Source organism: Leptonychotes weddellii, chromosome 7, assembly GCF_054177405.1.
Source record: "Leptonychotes weddellii isolate Sample4059 chromosome 7, ASM5417740v2, whole genome shotgun sequence".
NCBI classification, from domain to species: domain Eukaryota; kingdom Metazoa; phylum Chordata; class Mammalia; order Carnivora; family Phocidae; genus Leptonychotes; species Leptonychotes weddellii.
Genome location: NC_138375.1, coordinates 91,463,484 through 91,491,133, shown reverse-complemented (window position 1 = coordinate 91,491,133; position 27,650 = coordinate 91,463,484). Strand labels below are relative to the sequence as shown.

At 39.5% G+C, this 27,650-nt stretch overlaps 1 protein-coding gene across 1 annotated transcript in view; it reads left to right on the top strand.

The window, feature by feature from the left end:
* The first annotated feature begins 708 nt into the window (after positions 1–708).
* ARHGEF28 (Rho guanine nucleotide exchange factor 28) overlaps positions 709–27,650 on the top strand; it is a 235,204-nt gene continuing 208,262 nt past the window's right edge. The window contains exon 1 of the mRNA XM_081826744.1: positions 709–797. Coding sequence (XP_081682870.1) covers positions 765–797 — 33 coding nt within the window. The 5' untranslated portion in view covers positions 709–764. The remainder of the gene's footprint in view (positions 798–27,650) is intronic.

Here is a 27,650-nt window from a genome sequence, read left to right as displayed (position 1 = left end):
TGACCCTTTCAGAATTCTCATGCAGCCTACTCTTCACTTTGTCTTTAGGTATTTCTTGTTGAGCTCAGGTTTTTGAGGGCTGGACCACTTCCTGATCATCTTTGTCTAATGGTTGGCCCCTTGTAGGTGGTTAGTGAACCCCTTTTGGAATGAAGCTAGCTATTTTTTTTTTTTTTCCACACTGAGCTTTAAGCTGGGTACTGGGTGTGTGTTTTAAAGGAGCAGGCATACCCAGAGGCAGATGGGTTGGATCCAACTGGTGGAGAGGTTGGTAACGGTGGAGTACCTACTCGCCGTGTAAGCATGAGACTGAAATCTTTGGCCTTCTAGATGAGAGGCAAAGAACTGTCTTGTCACTGAGGTCTCCAGCCTCATTTGGACCAAGGTTGATTCTAACCTCTGAGTAGCCTATTATTCCAGGAGTTAACTAAGGCAAAATTTCGGACAGGTTTATGTTGACTTTCTTGGCTTCTTGAAATATTTCAAATATTTCTTTTTTGAAGCCATCAGTAGGATAATGTCTGGGGTTGATAGGTTTTCCTTATGTGTAGAAATTAATGTGAAAGAAGAAATGGGGAGGGTATTTTATACAGATAGAATGTCTTTCCTGTCGTTCATGATTTTGTGTCTGCAGTTTTCCTATCAGTGGTTCTTCCTCCCTTGTTGTTGATAACTGCAGGGCAGGACACAGTGGTGCTGGTTGGTTATTGTGCCTCCTGTAATAACAGTGCTCATTCATTATTTTCTTTGCAGATGCAGAAGCCATGGAGTTGAGCTGCAGTGAAGTACCTCTTTATGTAAGTCCCTACGCACTGGACTTCAGCTCTAAGTGGCCCTTTCTAACACTGAAAACCTATGTGACTGGGGAGAGATGTTTGGCTCACTGTTGAGTTGAGGCTTTAAAAAAAAATAGTGTTACTGTCTCACATGGACACTGATTGGCTCTTGGTTCTAAGGTCTGGGTTTTAATGATATTTCCCTGAGGAGCTTTATTTAAACTGTATAACTTCTGGACTCAGAAATACCCATTTCATTCATGTGAATGATTTTTGAACATTGTATTTTAAGATATCCTGATAATATTCAAGAATATCTTCTCTGTGTGTCTTTTTTGGGGTAAGGTTTAGTGACATTTGTGTCAGCTAAAATGAAATAGGAGTTCAAAGGGCAAAGTGCTGGGGCATCCATAGAATAGGTGGGGACTGGGGTGACAGAGATGCCCAGTGAGATGCTTGGTCAGTTGTGCCTTCTGCATTGAGGGAGGAAGGATTCTGTTCTTGAGAACAATTGCTGGGTGTAACAGGAAAGTGAATGGATGGTATCTTCACATGTAAAATGGCATATGGCTTCATCTTCCCTCCTTAGTTTGGGCAAAACCTCTTTCCTTGGAATCTGACTGAGTTGGTGGGGGTGGGGTGGGCATGGATGGGTATATGTGGGAACTGGTTTCAGGTGACCTTTGATTCTTCAGTGCATGGAGTTCAGCCAGAGTACTGCATCTGACTAAGAATATGAATTCAATTTAGGTTAATCCTTAATAGAATGAAGTATAGGAACTAGAACAAACTTAATTAGAATCTTCAATTAAAATCTATTCATTTCCCCTTACCACACTTCACTATACAGATAGCCCACCTTCCCTCCCTCTCCCCCTACCCATCCCCCCACCTTATACATCCCCCACTCTATTCTCTGCAGAAAAAGTAAATGAAAATGAATGGATGTCAGAATAATGAAAGAGGTGCCTCCTGGGTTACCCAATGGTCTGTAGTACTCTTCCTAGGTTACGACGTGCAGGTCATAAACTGTCTGTAGGCTGTTGGGCTCTGCTCAGCCATAATTAAAGATGAAGAATGGTCCAAGGCTAAACTGTAAATAGCTCCTAAGTTTCCCTTTTTTTTTTTTTTTTTTCCTTTTGGGTATCTTCCTCCTCCTCAGCTCTACTTATTCTGTCCTGCTCTCCTACCTCAAATCCCACAAACCTAATCAAGATAATAAATCTTGTAGTTGATCAACATCCTATAGTATAGCAGTTTTGATTCCTACCTATTCGATTATGATCAGACTAGGGAGTCAGTACAAATAGCCTAAGGAAAGAAGGGACTTAAAAAGCAAAAGCAAAAATATTTTTTTCAAATTATCAAACAGTATATACTAACTAGAATAAAATGAGATACATGAAAGGTGTTAAGAAGACATTACTCAGAATCTCATCCCCAGTAGATGTTATATTAAAATAATTCTTTGTCAATTCTAAGGTGCAGTTTTTCCCTCCCTCATTTTAACATCTCTGAAATTGAGATGTTCTTATATCCGCTGTGCGTTCTGGCAGATGTCATGTTGTAGTTACTACCTATGCATGTCTGTCCTTGGTTGTAATGGTCATATGGTTGTCACTTAAGATTACTTGTGACAGGGGCGCCTGGGTGGCTCAGTTGGTTAAGCGACTGCCTTCGGCTCAGGTCATGATCCTGGAGTCCCTGGATCGAGTCCCGCATCGGGCTCCCTGCTCGGCAGGGAGTCTGCTTCTCCCTCTGACCCTCTCACCTCTCATGTTCACTCTCTCTCTCATTCTCTCTCTCAAATAAATAAAATCTTTAAAAAAAAAAAAAAAGATTACTTGTGACAAAATTAGTTGTGATTGTTGGTGATACGTGAATTAAATGCTTTCAAGATGTTTATACCAGGATTTGTCATTAAAAAGCTAAGCTACTGTGTACACACAGTAACATGGAAGACGGGGAAATAGCAGCATGATACATGATAAAATTGGTCTCAATTTAGCAGTTCTTGCAGTGAGTATAAAATAAAATTCAATTGTGTCATAATTGGTAATTTTTTAGTGGAATATAAAGTGGAAATTTTAAATGATCTTAGATGAAATGCATTATGTATTTTTATGTTTGATATGACTCTTACTCGATATATATATCATATAACATATATACACATACGTGTATATCAGGTTACACACACACACATATATATGTTGTAACCTGATTTTTTTTCCCCCCACTTAAAATTTTATGTCAGTATTACAAACTGATCTCAGCCAATTTGTGTACTTGGGCACATGCAGTGAGAGGTCAGAGGGGATATATTATAATGAAAATAAGACTTAAACCAATTTTTACCAAATTAGTAACATGTAAATAGAGCACACATAAGAACTATAGTAAAACTTGTTTTTGTATTTTGGGGCGGGCCTCCTCTCTGCTTTTCTGTGTTCAGAAGTTTGATAAATATTTCTAGCTTCTAGTTTACAAAATCTGGTTTGTAAATATTTAATTTTTAAAATTCATATTTATATTTCATATAAGATTGGAAATACCAAGAAAAAACCCCATGTTTAATCCTGTCATCAATATAAACACTGTTGATATTTTTGTGTTTTTTCGGAGTTGTATTTATATTTGTGTTGAATTTTATTGACATTAAGGCATTAATTATTAAGGCATTTATTTAGATGATGTTTTCTTTGACTGCAATATATATAAAAATATATATTACTATGTGTATATACATATATATTTAAAGATTTTATCTTTTTAAGTAATCTCTACACCCAACACGGGGCTTGAACTCATGGTCCTGAGATCAAGAGTCACAGGCTCTACTGACTGAGTCAGCCAGGTGCCCCTCAGCTGCAATATATTGGATGTCTTTATTCTGATACTTTTATGTACTAACAATCCTATTTGTTATGATTTGTTCTTTTAGAACTGGCAAGTATATAATGAAGGTAAAACCCAAATAAAACTAGAGATTTTAAAGGGCCTATAACAAATTACAAAATAATAATTGTATGCTAATGAAAAATCTTATTAAGATGGGCTTTAAAAATATTAATTGCAAGATTTATTTCTTGGAGGATTAAATCACATAAATGGAGTCATAATTATGAGGAAAAATTTGATAGAAATTATTCCCAACTTTGACCCACCCTCCACAAAAAGGCACCTTGTTCAGGTGAGTTTGTTGTTGTTCCTTTGATTATAAACTGTTTTGCCATCAGAATTCATTTTTAAAATTCAAAGGTCTTTGCTTCTTGGTCACTAAAGAGAATCCTTACTAAAAATGGTAGAGTGTTCATTTATCAGTTCCAGCAGGTTTTTGGTGGTCTTTAGGGTATTCTTTATATCGTAGCTTGTCATCTGCAAATAGTGAACCTTTTACTTCTTCCTTACCAATTTGGATGACTTTCTTTATTTTTCCTGTCTGATTTCTGTGGCTAGGACTTCCAGCACTATGTTGAATAAAAGTGGTGAGAGTGGACATCCTTGTCTTGTTCCTGACCTTAGGAGAAAAACTATCAGTTTTTTGCCATTGAGTATGATGTTAGCTGTGGCTTTTTCATATAAGGCCTTTATTATGTTGAGGGATGTTCCTCTAAACCCACTTTATTGAGGGTTTGTGTCATGAATGTTGTACTTTCAAATACCATATGATTTCACTCATGTGGAATTGAAGGAATGAAACAAATGAACAAAGAAGACAAGAGACAAGCCAAAAAACAAATTCTTAAGTACAGAGAACAAACTGATGTTTACGAGTGGGGGGGGGAGGGCGAAGGCTTGGCATTGGTGAGATAAGAGAAGATCATGAGTACATTTACCACGATGAGTACTGCATAATGTATTGAGTTGTTGAATCACTATACTGTACATCTAAAACTAATACAGCACTGTAATGTTAACTATATTAGAATTAAAATTTTTTAAAAAGATGGTGGAAAGATATCTCTATACCTATAGAAAATCTATGGATGTAAGTACTCTTTTTTTCCTCATGCATTTTGTTTGGATCCATGAAGAAAGCTTTCATGTTTCTTTTTAAAGTTTTATTCTTTTAGGTCTTTCACTATTGTTTTCTCTTTCCAAACAGCTGCCATTTCAAGGACTGTTTTTTGTCCTTTCTGTGGTCTGAATTCTAGAAGCATTTTTTCTGTTCTTTTTTTTTTTTAAAGATTTATTTAGAGAGCATGCACACGTGTGCGAGCTTGTGCAAGCAGGGGGAGGGACAGAGGGCTAGGGAGAGAGAGAATCCCCAAGCCGACTCCCCGCTGAGCGTGGAACCTGGTTCCAGGCTCTATCCCAGGACCCTGAGATCGTGACGGGAGCCAAAATCAAGAGCCGGCCATCTAACCAACTGAGCCGCCCAGGCGCCCCCAATACTTTTTATTTTCTACTTAAGTTTTCTGTATTGTTGAGTCTCTTTATCTTTTTGCCAGGACAATTTTAGTTTCCATTACTTCATTTTTAGTTTCTATGTATGTAGTATTTTCAAATCATGGCCTGTTTCTTATGCCCATATAGTTTCATAATCTTGTGTATTTTATTGTGTGCACAAAGAAAGAACGTAAAATATTTTTTTTGTATCTCAGGAATTTGTTTCAGAGGGTGTTAAAATTTCTGATTCTGTCTGGTGTGCTGTAGAACTTTATAGTTTTTTTGTAAACGTTTCCGCTTGCTTATCTTTAGGAAGGAGGCAGTCTTAGTGTTGGAGATGCAGGGATATTCCTCAGTTCAGCCACAGACTCATTATAATTTTTAAAATGAACAATGGAGGTCCACTGAGTTGCTATTGCAGGAAAAGAGAAACACTGCACTGTAATTAGGTTAGAGAAGAAGCAGGGGTTGGTGACTGGTAGCCAAGAGTTTTATATCGATTTGTAGACCGTGGGGATGTGAGCCTTGCAAATCCAATTTTCAGCCTCTGAGCAGCTTCCTGCATCTGTGCTCTAAGGGGCACTAAAGGAGCCCCTTTGGAAGACCAGGCTGTTTGCTCATGATAGAAAAAATAGTAGACATATGCAATCTGGTTTGAGGTCTAGGCTTATTATTTGTTTTTTATTTTTATTTATTTTTAAGGATTTTATTTATTTATTTTAGAAAGAGGTAGAAGGAGAGGGAGAGAGCATCTGAAGCAGCCTCCCTGCTGAGCATGGAGCCCTACACGTGGCTGGAGCTCAGGACCCTGAGATTATGACCTGAGCCAAAAACAAGAGTGGGACACTTAACTGACTTCTAGGTGTCCCTAGGCTTAGTTTTTAGATTGAGGGACAACATGGTTTTGGGAGGAGGAAGAGTGTTGAGCTAGCAAAGAGTAGTGGTGATGAATCTAATGACAAGTGTGAAAGCCTGGAAAAGTGTCAATTATAATTTATATAACTGATCTGAGATGTTTATTCTCTATCTTAAGTTTCCTTGACACCACTTGGGAGCTTGAAAGCTCTATATTGGAAGTCATAAATTTATTTTTATTCTTTTAGTTTATTGTTTTTAGCCCCTTGTTTCCTACTTCATACATAAAAAGATCAGAAATGATGCAAGTAGAGTTTAAAAGGAGCTTTTTTTGCTTGCTTGGTATTTGCTTGAATTTTGAAAGAGATTTTGCCTTCACAAGCCAGATAGTATTTTTGCTGTTCATTGTTTTTTGGTTACTTTTTAAATTGAGTTTTTTCAAAGTTTTTGTAGATTAATAAATGTCATAAAACAAATATATGTTATACTTGTTAATCTAGGAACTTCCTCTTTTCACATTATATTTTGATTTTTTTGTAAGTTGTAATTAGCACTAATCTTCCCCAAATCAGTTCAGTGCTGTGAATAAAGCAGACGAGCTCTTCCTTGAGAAATTGCTGATGGCAAAAGTTTTTTTCTCAATAAAAATAGCTTTATTTTAAATAAAGTTATTTAACACTTGCTCATCATAACAAATGTAAGCAGAAATATTAGAAATTACTTTTTGCAAATTTGTACACACAATGTTCCATAAAAGGAATCCTATGGAAAATCTGTTAGGATCTTGGGCAGATTCCATTAATTATTCTTCCCTGGTAACTACTGTTGAAAATTGATGCCTTTGTCTCAGCAGCAAGCATTAGAATCCCCTTGGAACTTACTGGCAAACAGAATTTTGAGACCTTTACCCCAGACCTACTGAATCAGGCATTCTGGGGGTGGGGCCCAGCAATCTGCATTTTAAAGCAACTTTCAGGTAATTCTGTTGCACACTGGTTTGAGAACTAGATTTACTGTATATATTTACGTGTTTCTGTGTGCTCCTACAACCCTACACATAAACTTAGACACAGGCTTTAATAAAATCATTTAAAAAAATCTGGATCATATTTGGACCTCTGTATCTTTTTCAATGAAGCAATACCTGGTAGAAACTCCTCTAAATCATCAGGCATGGGGCGCCTGGGTGGCTGAGTCATTAAGCGTCTGCCTTTGGCTCAGGTCATGCTCCCAGGGTCCTGGGATTGAGCCCCGCATCGGGCTCCCTGCTCCGTGGGAAGCCTGCTTCTCCTTCTCCCACTCCCCCTGCTTGTGTTCCTGCTCTCGCTATCTCTCTCTCTCTGTCAAACAAATAAATAAAATCTTTAAAAAAAAAAAATCAGGCATAGCTCAAACTCATTCTTTCTAATGAGTGAGTGTGCACCAAGTCTTGTCTGTGGATGGGTATTCACTTTGTTTTGGTTCTTGGCAACCATGAACAATTATTTACAAGGTATCTTTGTCTATATGTCTTTATATATTGATATTTTTATCTCTGTAGTGTAGATTCCCAGGAGTGGAATTGCTGGATGAAAGGTGTATGTATTTCAGATTTTAATGGCTTGCTTTGCAAATGAGATGTAACAGCATTTCATTAAATAACTTTCAGATATATTTAATATCCAGTTTTTTTAGCTTTAATAACTACTAATTATGAAACTGGGTGTTCTCATTTTCATTGTGCAAAGGCAGTGTGTTAAATTTTGTATATTTTACAGATGTTCAAAAATTTGATTTTTTAATTTTTTTGCTGTGGTTCTTCATTTCTTATGTTTCCCCACTTTTGTTTCATGTGAGCATCTAATCCCTGGAGATGTTTATAACATCTGCAGAGGGTGTGTCTGTGAACCTTTGCGTGTGGGCTCTTGCTCTCTTCCACCCTTCAGGCATGTTCATCATAGCAACTGACTGAGAAGAGTATCATCATTTCTTTTCTCTGGAGGCTGCAAATGGTTTAACGGTTAGGCAGTGCAGTTTTCACTTCAGTAGCTTGTTGCCAGATGGATCTAAGCTGCTTCCCTCTTCCCTTAGCATTTTATGTTTGTTATTCTTCCAAGTTCACACTATCCTGCTGTGTTCATCCCAAGAATATTGGTTGCGGCTGGGCTCATTGTATATATTAATTGAAAGTGTAATCTGTTTAGGCCTCTGATTAGCTCGTTAGGTAGCTAGCTGAGCTCCCCTAGTCAAGCACTTGTATTTCTGGGACTTGGAGTAACTTCCTTGGGTTCTTGGCTGAGTGTACTTTTCCTGGTCCCAGCCTTAATGGGGGGAGGACCTGAGGACAGGTCCCCAGGCCTGTTTCCCAGCAAGGGAGGCAGCTTCCTATTGAGGCAGTGACTTAGTGGCTTTGTTCTCTGCTCACCTGGCAGATGCCTCCTTCCTGACTTGTGCAGACTCCCTCTGGCTTCTGGTTCCTGTTGAAGGAAATCCTGTCCTCCAGATGTTGCTCCTTCTCTGCTTGTGGCTCTGCGTCCTTGATGGCTGCCCATGACTGGCTTCTCTCCACAATTAGCTCAGTGTTAGTAAGGGAGGTTTTCTTTGAGACTTGCCTGGTCACCCTCACTTGGAGATGAGGAAATTAGGGTTCTTAGGGGGAGTGACTCACTTGACTAATTTAACTGAGCTAGTTTGATACTCAGAATTTTTAATGCTATCTATATTAGAAGCCATGTAATTTTGTGGCTCAGAAAGTGGTAGAGACCACAATAAGCCTGGGGTTTTCCCACCTTCACTTGTTAATTAAAATGACCTTCCCATTGTACTGTCACCACAACTTGATTGCCCCCCTGGCCATTACCCAAGGGCGCCATTTTGTTCTTTACAGCCCTGCAGTCTCTCGTGAGCTTCAATCACGAAGAATGGTGCCACATCCTGGACCTTCCATTAAAGCATCTCCCTTTTCTCAAATTTTTTTGTCTTGCTAGAGGATCCCACCAATAACTAAATCTAGCCCAGCCCTGACCCTCTAAAACTAATTTACTCAAAAAAAATCTGGGCTCAGTAATTGTTTTTCATTTGCCCCATCAAGCTCTCCAGCTCAAGTTGATAGACATTTTATTAGCTCAGGTGTCAGAGAGCATGGGTGAAGGTGTCTTTTAGCACATACCAGTACAGTTAATTCTGCCTTTGAGAATGGAATCAGGAAGGGCTTTTGCCTGAAAACAATTTCTAGGTCACGTGTTGCCTTTGTGAAAATTTATTTTTAGCAAATTGAGTCTCGAGTTAATCAAAGCAACATGTGCATCTCAGCTAATTGCCACCTCTTGCCTGGTTTCTTCCAACATTGTTGTGGCTGGGCTAATTGAAGTCGCCTCTCCTTGATGGCTTTTGTTTTCTGCTAACTTGACTTTTTCCTGTTTGGTCCTGCTTTTACCTTTTTGCCATTCCTCCTCTTTTGCCTATAAGGGGGCAAACAAACTCAAAAGCTGCATGTTCTACCCATAGTGCAGGAGAACCATGGTAACTGCTTCATCCTGCTTGGCCAGCAGCCACAAGATGTCAGTTCCTGGAAGTCCTGAGTTCCTTAGCTGCTGCAGGAGATTGCTCGAAGGTATGACAGGAGCAGAGGAGAAAACCACTTCTCAGACATTAGCAAAACCTATGACTTAGAATGTTCCATAAACCCTCCATTAGCTTTGTCCCTGTCTAGATGCTTAAATGGTACCCTTTCCTCTTAGTACAGTGACAGTTGCTGGTAACCCCTCCTGTCACCACTGATATGACATACTTCTGACAATGGCTCAAAGGTAAAATGTACAACCAGGGAAACTTCTGGAAGAATCAGCCCTAGTGCCCAACTTTGAAGGGATTTCTTTGTGGGTGTAGACTGGGGGCTCTAGATAAATAAGTACCACATGTTCATAAAGTCTGATTGTCTCACTTCCCATACTTCTGTGACAGCCCTCACAATTTGGGCAATATGCAGCCTTGTGTTCTTTAACACAGAATGCGAAGTAATTGACATTTTTGTTCTAGTTGATTTTAAAAATATATTACCATCTTAACAAGTTTAGGCATGATTCATAGGGGTCAGATTTTTCTCTCCGAGAACCCTCAGAAGAAGTAAGATGTGATCCAGTTAAAATGTTTTATTAACACATTCTAGAAAGGGAGCTATTACAGAAGATGTGATAGTGATTCTGCTTTATCAACAACTCTTCCCTCTCACCCTTAGGATGTGCGTGTGTGTGGTTTGAATAGGTATTTTTAACTCCCGACTCATTCCCCTTTTCATAATTTGATACACTCTGGCTTTAGCCTTATTTCTATCAAACTGATCTCATGAAGGTTACCAATTTTGCTCTTGCTTAATCAGAGGTGTTTAAGTCCCCACTTAGTATAGTGCACTATTCTAGGCAGTAAGGGTGTAGCACAGAGGGAAACAGGATTCTAAGACCCTACTCTCCCAGAGCCTACTTGAGAGTGGAGAGATGGACGATAATTAGGTAAACAATTAAAACCATAAGACATTCAGTTAGTGGTATATCAGGGCATCTACAACATGATGATGTTGTAGAGAGTGGTGTGTGTCATGAGGTAGGGTGAGAGCCAGAATCCCCCATAGTGTTAGAGGATCAGAAAGCACAAAGAACACTGAACTAATAATGAACTTCACATATTTGGGGGACAGCAAAAGGCCGAAGTGGCTGTATCATTGAGAAGGAGAGGAGACCGGTCAGAGAGGTAAGCAAAGCCAGGCCATGGAAAGTTTTGGATGCCAAGGTGATGAAATGACAAGTTGGTGGGGAGTAAATGTAGGGAAATTGCCCTATGTGATTCTTACTGTTCATGAACTCTGCTGGTTCTTACTGAGTCCTTTCTTGGCTATTGTGTTTTCTTCCCTTCTGCTTATATGGGTGTACCCAGGGCCTGCCCCTTTATTTTCTCTTTCTAGGCAAGCTCAGCTCTCCTGTTGTTGGAACCACAGCACCTCCTTGAAGACTCCCATATGAGGGTCCTCCTCCTGACCTCTGCCCAGGCCATATCTTCTGTTTCGAGCTGGCCTGTTTGGTATTTCCATTCCATTACCTAGCACTGACTTCATATCTGGACTGTTAAATTTTATTTTATTTTATTTTATTTTTAAAGATTTTATTTATTTATTTGACAGAGAGAAAGACAGCGAGAGAGGGAACACAAGCAGGGGAGGGGGAGAGGGAGAAGCAGGCTTTCCACTGAGCAGGGAGCCCGATGCGGGGCTCGATCCCAGGACCCTGGGATCATAACCTGAACCGAAGGCAGACGCTTAATGACTGAGCCCCCCAGGTGCCCCTGGACTGTTAAATTTTAAACAGTCTTTCAGTTCTTCTCCAAATTAACCCCCTGTCCAACTTCCTGATTGCTGTTCCCATATCACCATTCTTGCAGGCATGGTGACTTTACCTTTGAGTTTCCCTAATTCCTCCATTTCTTTATTCTCTGTAGCTGATCAGGCATCAGGATGTGCTGATGGTCAGGATTGTCTGTTTTCTCTCCTCCACCATTATGCAAATTAATCGCTGGGTTGTTGCCTATAACCTCTTCAGAGTTGCCATTTTCTTAGACTTTGTGAATATTTTATTCTCCCCCTCAAATATTATCTCTTGCAGGTTCATCTCTTGCTTTGTAGCCATATTCCCTATCTGTTCTGATTAGACAGGTTCTCACTCTACCTTAGTGGGCTTTATTTTCTTATAACAGAACTTTGCCCAAGTTGCTCTGGCTCCATAACCAGAGATATCGCTCAGGTAGGAATGGGATATATTATTGTATCTAGGTTATGACACTGGAAAGCTATACATTTGGTATATTTTTGGAAGTTTTCTAAGACTTGGTTGCACTTTATGAGTCATGTTACCATTTTGGAAAGGATGCTCCTGCTTCCTGGTTATTTCGGTAATCAGGATGTATTACCCCTTGGTACCGTGGGTATAGCCTGTGGCCTGAAAGGCTGGGCTTTCCAAAGGTGAGGATAATTGAAAGAGAATAATAGCTTTCTGCTTTAAAAAAAAATGATTTAGAAAAATTTAAAAAAGTGAAAATTCCACTAAAGAATATACATTCACATTTAAGTAGGACAAATTATTTGGAGCAAAATGGACACATTGAGTCCAATGACATATATTAGAAATGTTTGGCTTTTAATCTGTTATATGCCAAACATGGTGTACTGTATGCTTCTTAAAGAGTTCTCAGATTTATAGAAAACCCTAGGAATTAGCCTTCCTTTGCAGAAAGGAAAGCTGAGGTTCATTGAAGTGGGGCTGGTTTGTCTTCATCAGCACTTATTTATCTGGGCCAGGAGCTGTGATAGGCTCAGAAGTGATCAAGGAATTGCCACCTAGCTGAATTACAATAGAACTTGGCTTTGAACCCCAGATCCTATTTCAGCCCAGGGCATTCTCTGTTACACCACAACTATGGGTCCTGTGGACACAGATTATTACCTTTCGTTGTATCGAAATACCTAGTGTGGTGTCCAATGTACTACAGCCTTTCAGTAAATGTTGGCTGACTGCATTTCTAGAAAACCATTGAGGGAAGGTAAGCTTGTTCTCTGACCCATGATAGCAACATTCTAGACCATGGCTGTGGTCACTGGGGAGGTGACCCAGCTGAAAAAAATGATAATTAAAGATGGTGATTGGTCACATCTGTGATTGTATAAACCCCTTGCACCATAAACTCCAGCCATACTATTCTCAGTGCCTCATGAGTGTCATCCTTACTCATTTTCCCAGACCTTGTATATGCTGTTTCCTCTAGTTGGCACACTCTTGTTTCCTCTCCCTTTGTATAATTAAATTCTTACTCATTGTGCACGTTTCAGCTCAAATGGGACACCCAACTTACCATTTAAGGTTTTTGAGGAGGTTTTATTGTTGTTTGGTTTCATCTCTTTTATTAAGCTTGTCATCACCAGGGCAGCAGAGATTTAAAATGTTATTTTTTTGTCCCCTGACTTTCCAGTACCAGTACAGTGCCAGGCTCAGGAAATATTTGTTAAATAAATATATGGTTCTAATTTAGTTCGACTCAAGCAGTGGTCAAGATTCATTTAATATACTCTTCAGTTTTATTGCTTGCTTATTTCTGTACTATTGTACAATTTTCCCAGCAGATATATGACCACACCTATTTTGGGATGGGGACAGGCAGGTTGTTTTGTACTCCAGGAGCACAAGAATCAGAGCCAAGGTCACATGAGGAGGGGGCTGTCACAATGGTCAGAAAGTTACAAGGTTTGTGGGGAACATGCCCCAGAGTTTGAAGCTTAACTACATTTTGGAGGCAGTATATAGAGTCTCTCAATATTATGCCATACAAAATTAAGTTTTTATGAGGTTGACAATTCCTAACTAAGAATTAGAATTTAACAGGGAGGAAGTTTTGATAAAATTGTAGGGAATTACACACTTATCTTGTCCAACTGAAGATTCCTAAAGAGTTTCCTAACTCAGTAAAGATGATCTGTGAATGATGTCACACGAACTCAAACCCCTTCTTTGGCATTCTTTACTAGTATCTCCCATCTCTCAGTACGCTCCGTCTTTGGAAAGAAGTCATTGCATTATTACCTTACATTTGGGGCACATTGTTGTGCTGTGCAAAATGTTTTTACACATGAGCTATTTCATTAGACCTATACACTGCTATTTCTTGGAGGTGGTGAACTGAGAGATGTTCAGTGATCTGCCTGGGTTCATTTGTGCATGCATTCATACATTTGACCAGTTCAGTGTTTCAAGTTAGGTGAGACACAGGCGGGGCAGATCCAGGTTTTGTGAGGCCTGAGCTTACGCAATTTGAAGGGTTCTTTTTCAGAAAAGGAATATAAAATTGTAAAAACAAAAGTGCGTCAAAGTGAATATTTATAATGAGAAATGACAATATTTTTAAAAGCCAAGAAATTCTGTATGCATTCACAATCCAGCCTCTTCTTCACTGAATTCCGAAAATGCCCTCAGACACCTTAGTGCCACCCAACAGGCAAGGGAAGTGTGTCCTAGGGGAAGTCGAACGGAAAGACAGCATACTCAACTAATGACAGTTAAAACATCTCCCACTTAACTCCAGCATAGAATATAAAGTAATTATTTTTTTTCTGTAACATTTCACCCAAAACACTTTGGGTAGACACTCAATCACAAGCTAATTTCCCAGTAGTTCATGTTGTTTTCCTCTGATGGTCAAGGTGACCACCCCTGACTTTCAGATTAAACTGTCACATTTAAAATATGTTACTATTGGAAATTGAGAAAAAACCTGAACATAACACTTAGGGCTCTCCTATGGCTTCAGAAGAGGCCTTGTAAAGCAGGAGCCTTGAAGCTTAAGCTTTGTTAGCTTTATGGTAAAGCTGCTGGGTACAGGGTACATAAACATGGGAGAAGCAGGCTGTCCTGCCCTTAAGACTTCATTAGTAGGGAGGCAGCATAGTCCTAGAAAGTGAATAGTGAGAAATGGTTGGGTAAAGATGAACTGAGGATGCTCCTGAAACTACCAGAGGGTCTCAGGGAACACTTACCAATGGAGCCTGGGGTTAGAAGGGTGAGTAGATTTAGCCAGCAGACAGGCAGGACAGGAGTGGTCCAAGCAGGGGGCATGGTCTGAGAGGGCACATGGGCTTGTCGGAGCCCCGTGAATGGAAGAGAGGGCCCGGGTAGGCTTGGTTGGCAGGTGCTGGTGTAGATCACACCTGGTGTGAGGGCAGTGTGGGCATTGAAACCCAGCTCTTGTGACTTTGCCTCGCTGTATCACGTTATGTGGTGGTTACACATTCTCATACATAATTTTGCAGACATTTTCTTGTAAGTGCAGAGGAGAAGAATATCTACACCTTGTGACTGATGGTGGAACTATTGAGGGCAGAATCAGCAGCCTGAGTTCATTCCCTGGTGCTCTGCTTCAGAGTAACAGTGACAGTTCTTTTTCTGGAGCAGGTAACACAGATGTGGAAACTTTTGGGGGTTCATGGCTACCACGGTTCCATGTTTTCCCAGGGGGCTTGTCTTTCACCTTTACTTTTGTGAAGATCATTAACAGTGAAAGGAACTGCTGGAGAGAGAGATGTAGGGGAAAGCTCATTAAGCAATTTAGAAACAGTTGTCACAGTAGACCACGTCAAAGACTAAGTTTATCTTCTTTAAAAATTTCTGAAGACTTCAGTGCCAGCTTAGAATTGGAAATGACCAGGTTGTGGAGCAGCATATAGATGAGGGCTGGCCTGGGGTCATCTGGGATGTGGGAAATGGGGACCATGGGAGAGAATTTGAAAATACAAGTCAGTAAAGCCAAATATATTTAAGCATCTGATATAAATGTTTATTGGTTAGAATATGGTTGTAGTTATTAAATGTGACTTTCTTGAAAGAGGAAACATGGCTTCTTATATTCCCTTGAGAACAGATAACAAAGAATCCACAAAAAAATGAAATTAATGATCCAATGGAAAAAAGTCTCTTGCACAAAAGTTGTTGAGAAAATTGGACAGCTACATTCAGAATGAAACTGGACCACTTTCTTACACCATACACAAAAATAAACTCAAAATGGATGAAAGACCTAAATGTGAGACAGGAATCCATCAAAATCCTTGAGGAGAACACAGGCAGCAACCTCTTCGACCACATCCACAGCAGCTTCTTTCAAGACACATCTCCAAAGGCAAGGGAAACAAAAGTGAACGTGAACTATTGGGACTTCATCAAAATAAAAAGCTTTTGCACAGCAAAGGAAACAGTCGACAAAACTAAAAGGCAACCTACAGAATGGGAGAAGATATTTGCAAATGTCTTATCAGATAAAGGGCTAGTATCCAAAATCTATAAAGAACTTATCAAATTCAACACCCAAAGAACAATCCAGTCAAGAAATGGGCAGAAGACATGAACACACAATTCTCTAGAGAGAACATGAACAGACAACAGACACATGAAAAAATGCTCAACATCACTTGGCATCAGGGAAATCCAAATCAAAAACCACATGAGACACCACCTCACACTGGTCAGATGGCTAAAATTAACAATTTAGGAAACAAGAGATGTTGGCAAGGATGCAGAGAAAAGGGAACCCTCTTACACTGGTTGGTGGGAATGCAAACTGGTGCATCCACTCTGGAAAACAGTATGGAGGTTCCTCAAAAAGTTAAAAATAGAGCTACTCTAGACCCAGCAATTGCACTATTAGGTACTGTCGAACTTAAAAATGCTATAAATGAGATGCAGTGTAAACTAGATGCTTTAACAGCTAGGGTAAAATGAGGCAGAAGAACGAATTAGTGATCTAGAAGACAAACTGATAGGAAGGAAGGAACAGGAGGAGGCCTGGAACAAACAGCTTAAAATCCATGAAAACAGAATTAGAGAAGTAAGTGACGCCATGAAACTTTCCAATGTCAGAATTATTGGGATCCCTGAGGGGGTGGAGAGAGAGAGAGGACTAAAAGATATATTTGAGCAAATCATAGCTAAGAACTTCTCCAATCTGGGGAATGAAACAAGCGTTTGTATCCTAGAGGCAGAGAGGACCCCTCCCAAGATCAAGGAGAACAGACCAACACCCTGGCATGTAATGGTAAAACTTGCAAATCTTAGAACCAAGGAAACCATCTTAAGGGCAGTTAGGGGGAAGAGATTCCTTACGTACAGAGGGAGGAATATCAGAATAACGTCAGACCTATCCACAGAGACCTGGCAAGCCAGAAAGGCCTGGCAAGACATATTCAGGGTACTAAATGAGGGGAACATGCAGCCAAGAATACTTTATCTGGCAAAGCTGTCATTCAGAATGGGTGGAGAGATAAAGAGCTTCCAGGACAGGCAGAAACTGAAAGAATATGTGACCACTAAGCCAGCCCTGCAAGAAATATTAAGGGGGGTTCTATAAAAGGAGAAAGACCCCAAGAGTGATATAGTTCTATAGTATATATAGTTCTATAGAACTATACATAGTTCTGTATATAGAACAGAAATTTACAGAGACAATCTATAGAAACAAGGACTTCACAGGCAACATGATGACAATAAAATCATATCTTTCAATAATCACTCTCAATGTGGATGGCCTAAATAGGTATTTATCCAAAGGATACAAACATAGTGATCTGAAGGGGCACATGCACCCTGATGTTTATAACAGCTATGTCCACAATAGCCAAATTATGGAAAGAGCCCAGATGTCCATCAACAGATGAATGGTTAAAGAATATATATATATTCTCCTCCCTCGACTATCCCTAACTCCTGGAAGTCAATGATCTGTTCTCCATTTCTATAATTATATATATATGTATATATGAATATTAGCTATCAAAAAGAAGGAAATCTTGCCACTTGCAAGGATGTGGATGGAACAAGAGGGAATTATGCTAAGCGAAATAAATTAGTCAGAGAAAGACAAATACCATATGATTCCACTCATGGAATTTAAGAAACAAAACAGATGAACATAAGGAAAGGGAAGGAAAAATAAGATGAAAATAGAGGGAGGCAAACCATAAGAGATGGTGAACTCTAGGAAACAAACTGAGGGTTGCTGGAGGGGAGGTTTGGGGGGTAAGGGATAATTGGGTGATGGTAATTAATTAGGGCACTCGATGTACTGAGCACTGGGTATTATATGTAACTGATGAATCACTACTAGTAACTAATAATACAGTATATGTTAACTAAATTGAATTTAAAGAATTTTAAAAAAGATAAATTTGTATATCTGCATATATTTTACATATATATGCATGTATAGATTTAAGAAATTTAAATATTTAAAAAATAAAAGTAACTGCTAAGTACTTAAAAATGAAATTAATGAAGTACTCATTTTCAGTAGAGATGTTCAGATTAATGCTTTAATGTGCAATTTTATAAATCTGTTTATGTGTACTTGGCCACTCATAAATTAGATTAAGAATATTTGTGGGTCAAATAGGAATCACAAATGTTGTCACTTAATCTCATCATAAGATCTTTTTTTTTTTAAATTTTATTTATTTATTTGACAGAGAGAGAGACCGCGAGAGAGAGAACACAAGCAGGGGGAGTAGGAGAGGGAGAAGCAGGCTTCCTGCTGAGCAGAGAGCCCGATGTGGGGCTCGATCCCAGGACCCTGGGATCATGACCTGAGCCAAAGGCAGACGCTTAACCACTGAGCCACCCAGGCGCCCCTCATCATAAAATCTTGTGTGAAAGGGATAGTGCATATTTTCATAAGAAACGGAAAACAATTGGCATGAATTGTAATAGAAATAACTATCAAAAGGATTAGTGGTACAAACATGAATTGTATGACTTTTTTTTTTGTATGAAATACAACATTGGCTTTCATAATTTTGCAGTTGTTTGCTTTTATTATTGTGATTCTTACGAATCTTTACATCTTCATTACTTACTGAAGAATATAGTAGTAAAGGTATTTTGGGAAAGTTACATGTAAACAATCATATTAGCAGGAGAGATACTATTTAACAAAACCCAGTTATGAACACTTGATAATCACAGTAAATTCCGTGTTTGCATTCAGATTTTTATATACTGGATTTGTTTGAAGTGACAGCACCCTATACATCTTTGTGGGTTCTTGAATTTTAAGAAGGTATTTATACATAAGTGGTAGAGGATTAAATACCAAAATAGCGGGTATTGTGTCCATACCACTGATTGAACTTAATAGTAACCTTTCCCCCAGGCAAAACTGGGAAGAAAATAGGCCAACTTGTGGTGGATGTAAGTTGGTGTATGACAAGTTGTCAGTGGAATTTCTGTGGGTAGCTGCCATTGTGCTTTCAGTAGAAATTGGAAAGACTGGGAGGGACATTAACTAAAGTGTGTGTGGTCCTGATGAGAATACAGAATAATTTTTGAAGCATTTTTGATGTCAGATAATTGAAAGTCCCTTCAGCCTCCCTGAACAAACCACTCTTCCCTCTGCTATCCCTACTCCTGGAAGTCACTGATCTGTTCTCCATCTCTATAATTTCATTTTGAAATGTTACGTGAGTGGAGTGATACAGCTTGTGATCTTTTGATTTTGGCTTCTTCGCACTCAGTGTAATGTCCTTAAAATCCATTCAAATTGTTGTGTATATCAGTAGTTCCTTCTTTTTTGTTGATGGGTAGTATTGTGTGGAATGGATGTATCACACTTTCTTCAACCATTCACATATTGTAGGACATGTTGGTTGCTTCCAAGTGTTGACTACTATAAATATGATGTGGACAATTATATATAGGTTTTTGTGTGGGCATGATTTTCATCTCTTTGGGATGAATGTCTAGGAGTGTGATTGCTGGATCATATGCTAAATATATGTTTAGTTTTTAAAGGAACTGTTGAACTGTCTTGCGGAGTGGCTGTACCATGTTACATTCACACCAGCAATATATGGGAGATCCAGTTTCCTTGCATTGTTTTCCTTGCATTGTTGTTGTTTTTCTTTCCTTTTAGGTTTTATTGAGAAATAATTGACCTACATCACTGGATAAGTTTAAGGTATATAGCATGATGGTTTGATACATATATAGTGAAATGATGACTATAATAGTTTTATCCACCTTCTCATATAGAGAAAATAAAAACAAAAGAAGAAAAGAAATATAATCACTATTTTAGGTTTTCTAGTAGATGTGTAGTAGAATAGATTTTTCCCCTTTATTTTGGTGAAATAAATATAAATTTTAACACGTAACCATTTATATGGACATTTTGGTGGCTTTGAGTCCATTTACATTGGTGAGCAACCATTCTCCATCTCCAGAATTTTCTGTGTTCCTCAACTGAAACTCTGTCCTCATTAAACAGTAACTCCCCTTTCCCCTCTCCCCCCAGCCTGTGGCAACCGCCATTCTGTTCTGTCTGTGCATCTGAATACTCTTGGTGCTGAATAAGTGAAATCATACAGTGTTTTTGTCCTTTCGTGTCTGGCTTATTTCACTTAGAATGTTTTCATCTATGTCCTATCATATGTCAGAATTTTATTTTTATTTTTTTAAAGGCTGAATAATATCTCCTTATATCCTACATATCGTTGATCCATTTATTTGTTGATGGGCATTTGGGTGGTTTCCACCTTTTGCTACTGTGAACAATACTGCTATGCACATGGGTATAAAAATATCTGAGTTTCTCCTTTGGATATTTTTGGTTGTGTATCTAGAAGCAGAATTTCTGGATCATACTGTGATTCTCTGTATAACTTCTTGAGGAATCGCCAAACTGTTTTGCACAGTGGCTGCATTATTTTACATTCTTAACACATGCACAGGGATTCCAATTTCTCCACATCCTCACCAACGTCTGCTATTTTCTGTTTTTGATAGTTGCTATTCTCATGGGTGTGAAGTAGTCTTGTATAAACTTTGATAAAGATACTTGAAATGTTTACGTAGCCATCCTTGTAGTATGGCTTACTGATTAAGATTCTCCAAGCCTTTCAAATTGCAACCAGTCTTCACTCTGTCTCAGGGTGAGATTAAAGTTGATTTATGCATCTCTCTGAAATTACAGACATTTCTCATCTGAACATATTTGGATTTTGAGTTGAGATAGCAAGAGTTTATATGGTGAGTTCAGGTAGCAAAGAATGCTCTATCTAAATCCATTTGTGTAGGAAGAGAGCTCAGGTAGCAGTAGATTTATCTAAAAAGTTATGTGAATCCAACTGAAAAGCCAGAATTCAGAGGGGATTATCGGGGAAGGGAAGGTACTCTATTTTAAAGTCAAATGTCACCTGGACAACGTAACAGGGAAACGTCAATCAGTCAACTTATGCAACTACATGTTTTATGGCTAAATTGGTGACTTTTAATTGAATTACCTGAATGATGCTTAAGAGAATAATTTTCACAATGTCTTGGAATTCCAAATCCAGATTTTTTTGGTTTGGGATTCTCTGATCCTCACTTTATTGATTCTTTGATTTCCAGAAGGCAAGCCTTTAGGAGGTGTGAATAACTGGTTCCTGTGTGGAACATGATTTCTTGAAGGATTGTACTAAGGTTGTTCTCAGGCCCTGGCCTGATCTGCCCCTGGGAGGAAGAGCAGGGCTGGTGGTCCTCAGTTATCATTAATTAAAAAAAAATGTTCAACGAGCTCACCTGCTTGAACTTCGAGGTATTGGTAAAGTTAAGGACGTTGCATCTTTACTTTTCAACATTAATTCAGTGATTGGAAAGTCTTTTAAAATTGTTATCTATCTGTTCCTGAAAGAGTGTCTGTATATACCATGAATATTACCGAAATTGTAGCTGGGGGAGCAGGGATGCAAGAGCCCCTGGCTTCCAGGGTCCCAAACAGGCCAGGTTCTGCAGTTCACCACTGGCAAAATCCAAAGGCAGAGAGATGAGTGGTGGTGAAACAAGAAAGGAATTAATTTAGTGAGGCCAACACTCTGAAGACAGAGGACTCATGTCTCCAAGGCTATCTCCAAAGTGCTGAAAACACTTCCCGGTTTATAGAAGGCAAATGTGGGACAGAGATAGATGGGCATGTGCAGGTGGGCAGTGACAGGTTGATCACTGTCTTGGGGTCAGTCACGGGCAGGGTCTTGCTGACTCAGGGCCATACTTATTCCTTGAGGGGGTAGTTTCTGTTCCTAGAATGGGAGGCTTTGCCAGCAGGGTCTTTGGGCTGAGTTAAGAGATAAGCTGGAAAGAAGAATTAATCCACTAGAAAGTGAGTCAAAGTGAAGGTAGTTGAAGTCCTTTTTCAGTATAGGTAGATAAATAGGTAAACTGCCTATATACTTTACATAGTCAACTTGGTTTAAAAGAGAATTTAAGTATAAGAAAAGTGACTTAATGTGGGAGTTTCTGTGGGAAGGAATATAGGGAGGTGCTATGGTCCCCTCCAAATCGATATATTGCAATCCTCATGATCAGTGTGATGGCATTAAGGGGTGGGGCCTGTAGGAGGTGCTTAGGTCATGAGGGTGGAGCCTCCATGAATGAGATTAGTGCCCTTTTAAAAGGGATCCCAGAGAGTTCTTCCTCTTTCCACCATGTGAAGTTATGGTGAAAAGATAGCTTTCACAAGACAACGAATGTATTGGTCCCATGATCTTGGCTCCAGACCTATGAGAAGGAAACATCTGTTGCTTATAAGCCACCCAGTTATTGGTATGTGGTTATGGCAGTTGGAGCAGACTGAACCAGGGGGGATAGGAGCTGACATTTAGGTCACTTCTGGCCTTGACTAATGTGAGTTGTTGGGCCATCTGTGCATCTCCCCAGTAGACAAATGCATGTAACTAAGTTGGCCTTAAGGTGTTAAAGGCCCTGGGGAGGGGTCCACCTGTTGGCCTAGGGTAGGTTAGTGAATCTCCTGGAAGTACCTAAGGGAACTGCTTTAGTCCTTGTCTTCAGAGGTTTCCTTATGGAAAAATCCAAACAGCCTTTCCAGATGTAAACTTAGCCACCTAGAGTTAGTAAGCCAGGCTGTGAACCAGTTGAGGATTTTTTTTTTTTTTTTAAATGAAGGGCTTAAAAAAAAAAAAAAAACTGAATGTAAAAATGAGTAACAATCGGGAGAAACTTGAAACATAATCATAGTATAAGAACAAATTTCAAATCCTTTGAGCCAGCACCCACAGGATTACTAAAGCACCTTTTAGAGCTTCTGAATGGTCGGAAAACACATTCTAGGTTATTTTTCAAGCAACAATTTATGGCAGAACAAGGCTCAGATGTCTGAAAGGAAGGAGGATTCTGTTGAAGGATGTTCTTCACATATCTTAACTTCTTCTAGAATTGGATTTGCCTAGTCAACTTTACTTAATTACAATGGAGGTAGTGATTTTTACTTTTTCATTTTTACCTCAACCATTCTATTTCCCTTAATGTAGGGTGTAGCATTTTGTCTTGACCATATGATCATCATCTTTTTTTTTTATGTTTTTGGTTTGAATTAGGAGATAGATTACATGAGGCATTTTGGTTTGCTTTTCTTGGCATTTTTTTCTTTCTCTCTCACTTGCTCCAGTTAAGTATGCTGTTAGAATCTGTCCCAAGTGAAGACTCTTTCTGTGTCTCCAGCAAGGCCACATTTCACCTCATCAGAGAGCTATTAAATATCTTGGGTTGGGATTTATGATTAGCCAGCGGTTTCAGTGTCATGGTGTCTGGCAGAAGAATTTCTAGAATAGCCTGTTCCCTCCAGCAGTGTGTCAGAACACTGGTTCACTGGGACATCATCCTGGTGTATTGTGGTGTTGTGAGGTTTTTGCACTGCTGATGGTTAATATTCAATAGAAGGAGGATGAAGGGGACTAGAGGTTCACGTACACAATTTGGGAAGGGTGGCTGGAACACTTTCATGTGTGTGTTGAAGGATTTAACATTATGGGGACTGAAGTACTTGGAATTTCACAGCTGCGATGCTTGTACTTAGGGCTCGGATCCTCTTAGGTGACATGTAATTTTATGAATTGTTTTGTCTTCATAAAACTTTAAAACAGAGGTAGAAGATATCTTATCCATTGAAAGCCATTGACACATGGAGACAGAGGCTACCAAGGCAAGCCACCATTGGGTCAGGCTTATAAAAATACAGAGCCTTTAAAGATAAACTGTGTCCTCTCCTACTTTGAGTTACACCCCTTCCCTCCTCTATTCTGGCTCTACCAACAACCTTCTTTAGTCATCTAATGCTCTTACCTTTTCTTTTGATGAGTACTAATTTAACACTTGCTACCTAATACCTGTCTACTTGAAGCTTTTGTTTAACTCTGTGACATTTGAAGTGAGCATCAGGCAGCATGTGGCACTTGGAGAGTAAGCACTCAGTGATTATTTATTGACTAATCATCAATACTGTGATCAGCATCCTTCCTAGTTTTTATATAAAATAAGACACTCAGTGGCCAGTGTTCTAGCTTGGTTAACCCATCTCTCCATATTCTGTGTATGCACACCTCTGAAAGATGAGTTTGCCATTTGACTTTGTGTTGGTTTCAGGGGGTGGGGCAGGAGGCCCCCCTGAAGGAGACTTAGTTTTAGCATGCCTGCTGTGGGCCAGGGGATATAAAATTTCTCATTAGAGTTTCTAGGACTTGTGATTTCCTGGACCATTCTAGGTATCTGAAGGATACACTTTTCTGGACTGTGTTGTCATCTCAGATGTTGACCTACGATGATGGGAATGATGCTGGTGGTGAATGAAGTGGCTTATTAGTAGACCTGTGAGTACCCACCAGTGACCACCTGTCCATAGCCTGCTTAGACCCAGGTTTTAGGAATGCTGGAGTGGGGTGGTGTTTCTGGGGCTGCTGCTTTTTTATGGTGGTCCACTTGGGAAAAATAAACTGTATGCCAGGATGCTTAGGCAGTAGGTCCAGCAGCCATCAAAGTTCTGAGTGGAGCTGAGGCAGTGAAGGGTCAGAATGTTGGCATACTCTTAGGCTACACTCTTTCAGAAGGGCTCTGTGGACAGGGAGACAGAAATAGCTCATAAAAGAAGCAGATGAAATTCTGTTTGCCATCCTTAGCCTCTGATGTAGACTATTCAAACGAAGACTGTTAAACATCAAGCAACAAAACAATATGGAAAGTGATCTTGATTCCTTTGCCAAAGTTAAATGTACCATGGGGAAACAAAATATTTTACGGATTCTATTAAAATTGTTATGTCACAATTAGTGATTACTTACTGGAATATGAATTGTGAGAGCCAGCTATGAGAGCTGGGACTTTGCATCTGCTTTTCATCACTGAGTACTGAGTCCTGAGTGTGGCATGGATGAGTACTCAGTAAATACTGATTATAGGAATCAAACTTATGCAGAGAAAAATGACAGTCTTAAATTTACAAATCTTGACTTGTGTAAGAAAATTCTGGGTCAACTATGCAGGTTGGGGGGAAAAAACATGCCAGCCTGTGACTTATTTCCCTAGGTGAAGGAGATCTTTGAATGAAGGTCCTGTATAAGACATGACTACTTACAGGAAGCCAAGGTGGTACAGGGGGCTGTGGGGGTCAAACAATTTGGTGGGTAAGTAGCCTTTTCCCACCTCTCCCTTTCTTTACTGCTCCTGTCCTGCTCCTGCTTCTTAAGGTCAACAAATATGATTATCTGATGATATGTATGAGTAGTATGTGACTTTGACCCTTAAGTCAAAAGACCGTTAAGTAAATAGAGGTGTTTTCAGAATGGTAGCCCTGACCCTATCATGCGTGGTCTCTGCAGAGCTAGGAATACTGGAATTTGGATCCTGACCTGGTCACCTGAAACCTGCTGCCTTGGGTTCTTCCTGGGTCTGACTCCTCTGTAGACCCAGGTCCTCTCCCTGGAATGTGTGGTTGCTTACCTTGTTGCCCAGTGATAAAGCATCACATGACCTACTCTCCATGGAACGTCTGCCAGAGTTGGACCTTAGAGTAAGCATTCCTCTCAGTCTTGGCCTGTTTTGGTCTCATCCTATAGCTGCTTAGGATCAGAGCAGAGAGGCAAACTGAGAAGTTGGAATGTCTGGGGGTGATTTATTCTTGAGGTAATGGTGATAGTGTATGTAAAGTGTGTAAAAAAGTAATAGTTGGTAATAGAGTGGCTTTGCTTTGGCCACCCAGTGTTGGTGGGGACATTACTTCTGCCTCGGTGTAGGAAATGGCATTCCTATTTCAGTCCAGGGATAGGAAAAGGGCTTGACAGAGTGGGCTGGCTTGGCAGTTCCAAAGGACAGGCTACAAAGTATCTTACAGTACTGAATCTGAACAGAAATTGGGAAGTGCTCAGATAGACAGATGTAAATTACTAACATAGGTGATCTGGAATAGAGCCATATGTTCAGTGTAATCATCCCTGAGCAGTAGGTTGGGGCAGGCTCACTTCCTTTGAAAAAAGTTTAAAAAGAAAAGCTTACGTAACTTTTTATTATGTCTCCCATCAGTGACTCTCCATTAACCAAAGAAATCTGTCATTTTCTAAACAAAATAGAAAGAAAACAAGCATTGTATCAAAAGCATGAATTTTTATATTTTCTAGTATGAAAAGGTGTGTGTGTTTCTGGAATATTAGAAGTTGATGAGTAATCCCCTACTGGTTGGGAGTAAACTAAAACACTAAAATGGCAGGACTGGAAGACAATTGAGAGCTACCCAATCTACTTTCACCTTGGGGAAATTAAATTTAATAATTATGAAGACCCTACTGCATTTGTGAGAAGAGCTGCCCTAATCCCCTAGAAGTGATAATTCTGCCTGATGGGTTGTGAATAGCCTGGGAGTTTCTATTGCAACTTCCATTGTCTGGGATGGTTATTGGCTAAAGTTTTTGTTGTTGTGCTGTTTTTATTTTATAGAACAATTATGCTGTCTCATGCTTTGCTTATGAATATTAGTAACAACAGCTGCGAGCATTGCTTTTATAGATCCACATTGAGATCCTGCCTAGTTCTGAGGTTCTAACAAACATCTGGCCCCGCCACTTTGCTGAGGGTCTGCTGACTCAAACTCCTAGCAGGAAGTGGGTCTTGTCCAGGTCATGGAATGGGTGGTCACATTAGAGCACTCCAATTCTATGTCCTCTGCTTTCCCTCAGCTCTGGAACTTATTTGGTTTTGTTCTTCATCTGTCCGCATGTTCTAAAACGTAATTCTAAGCATTATGAACTTCTAGTATTATTTATTTTCCAGCTTTATTGAGATATAATAATCTTAATAAATTGAGATCTTAATAAATAAATGTTATATAATATATGTTAAATAATATACATAAAATCTGAGTAAATTGTTTCAATTGACATGTAACATTGTAAGTTTTAGGTATACAATGTGCTGATTTGCTACACTTACATATTGCAAAATGGGTTACCGCTGTGGCATTAGTTAACACCTCCATCACCTCACAAAATTACCAGTTCTTATTTTATTTATTTTTTTATTAACATATAATGTATTATTGTTTCAGGGGTACAGGTCTGTGACTCATCAGTCTTATGCAATTCACAGCACTCACCATAGCACATACCCTCCCCAATGTCCATCACCCAGCCACCCCATCCCTCCCATCCCCCCCCTCCACTCCAGCAACCCTCAGTTTGTTTCCTGAGATTAAGAGGCTCTTATGGTTTGTCTCCCTCTCTGGTTTCATCTTGTTTCATTTTTCCCTCTCTTCCCCTATGATCCTCTGTCTTGTTTCGCAAATTCCTCGTATCAGTGAGATCATATGATACTTGTCTTTCTCTGATTGACTTATTTCGCTTAGCCTAATACTCTCTAGTTCCATCCACATCATTGCAAATGGCAAGATTTCATATTTTTTGATGGCTGCATAATATTCCATTGTATATATATACCACATCTTCTTTATCTATTCATCTGTTGATGGACATCTAGGCTCTTTCCATAGTTTGGCTATTGTGGACATTGCTGCTATAAACATTGTGGTGCACGTGCCCCTTCAGATCACATTTGTATCTTTGGGGTAAATACCCACTAGTGCATTTGCTGGGTCGTAGGGTAGCTCTATTTTCAACTTCTTGAGGAACCTCCATACTGTTTTCCAGAGTGGCTGCCCCAGCTTGCATTCCCACCAACAGTGTAGGAGGATTCCCCTTTCTCCGCATCCTCGCCAACATCTGTCTTTTCCTGACTTGTTAATTTTAGCCATTCTGAC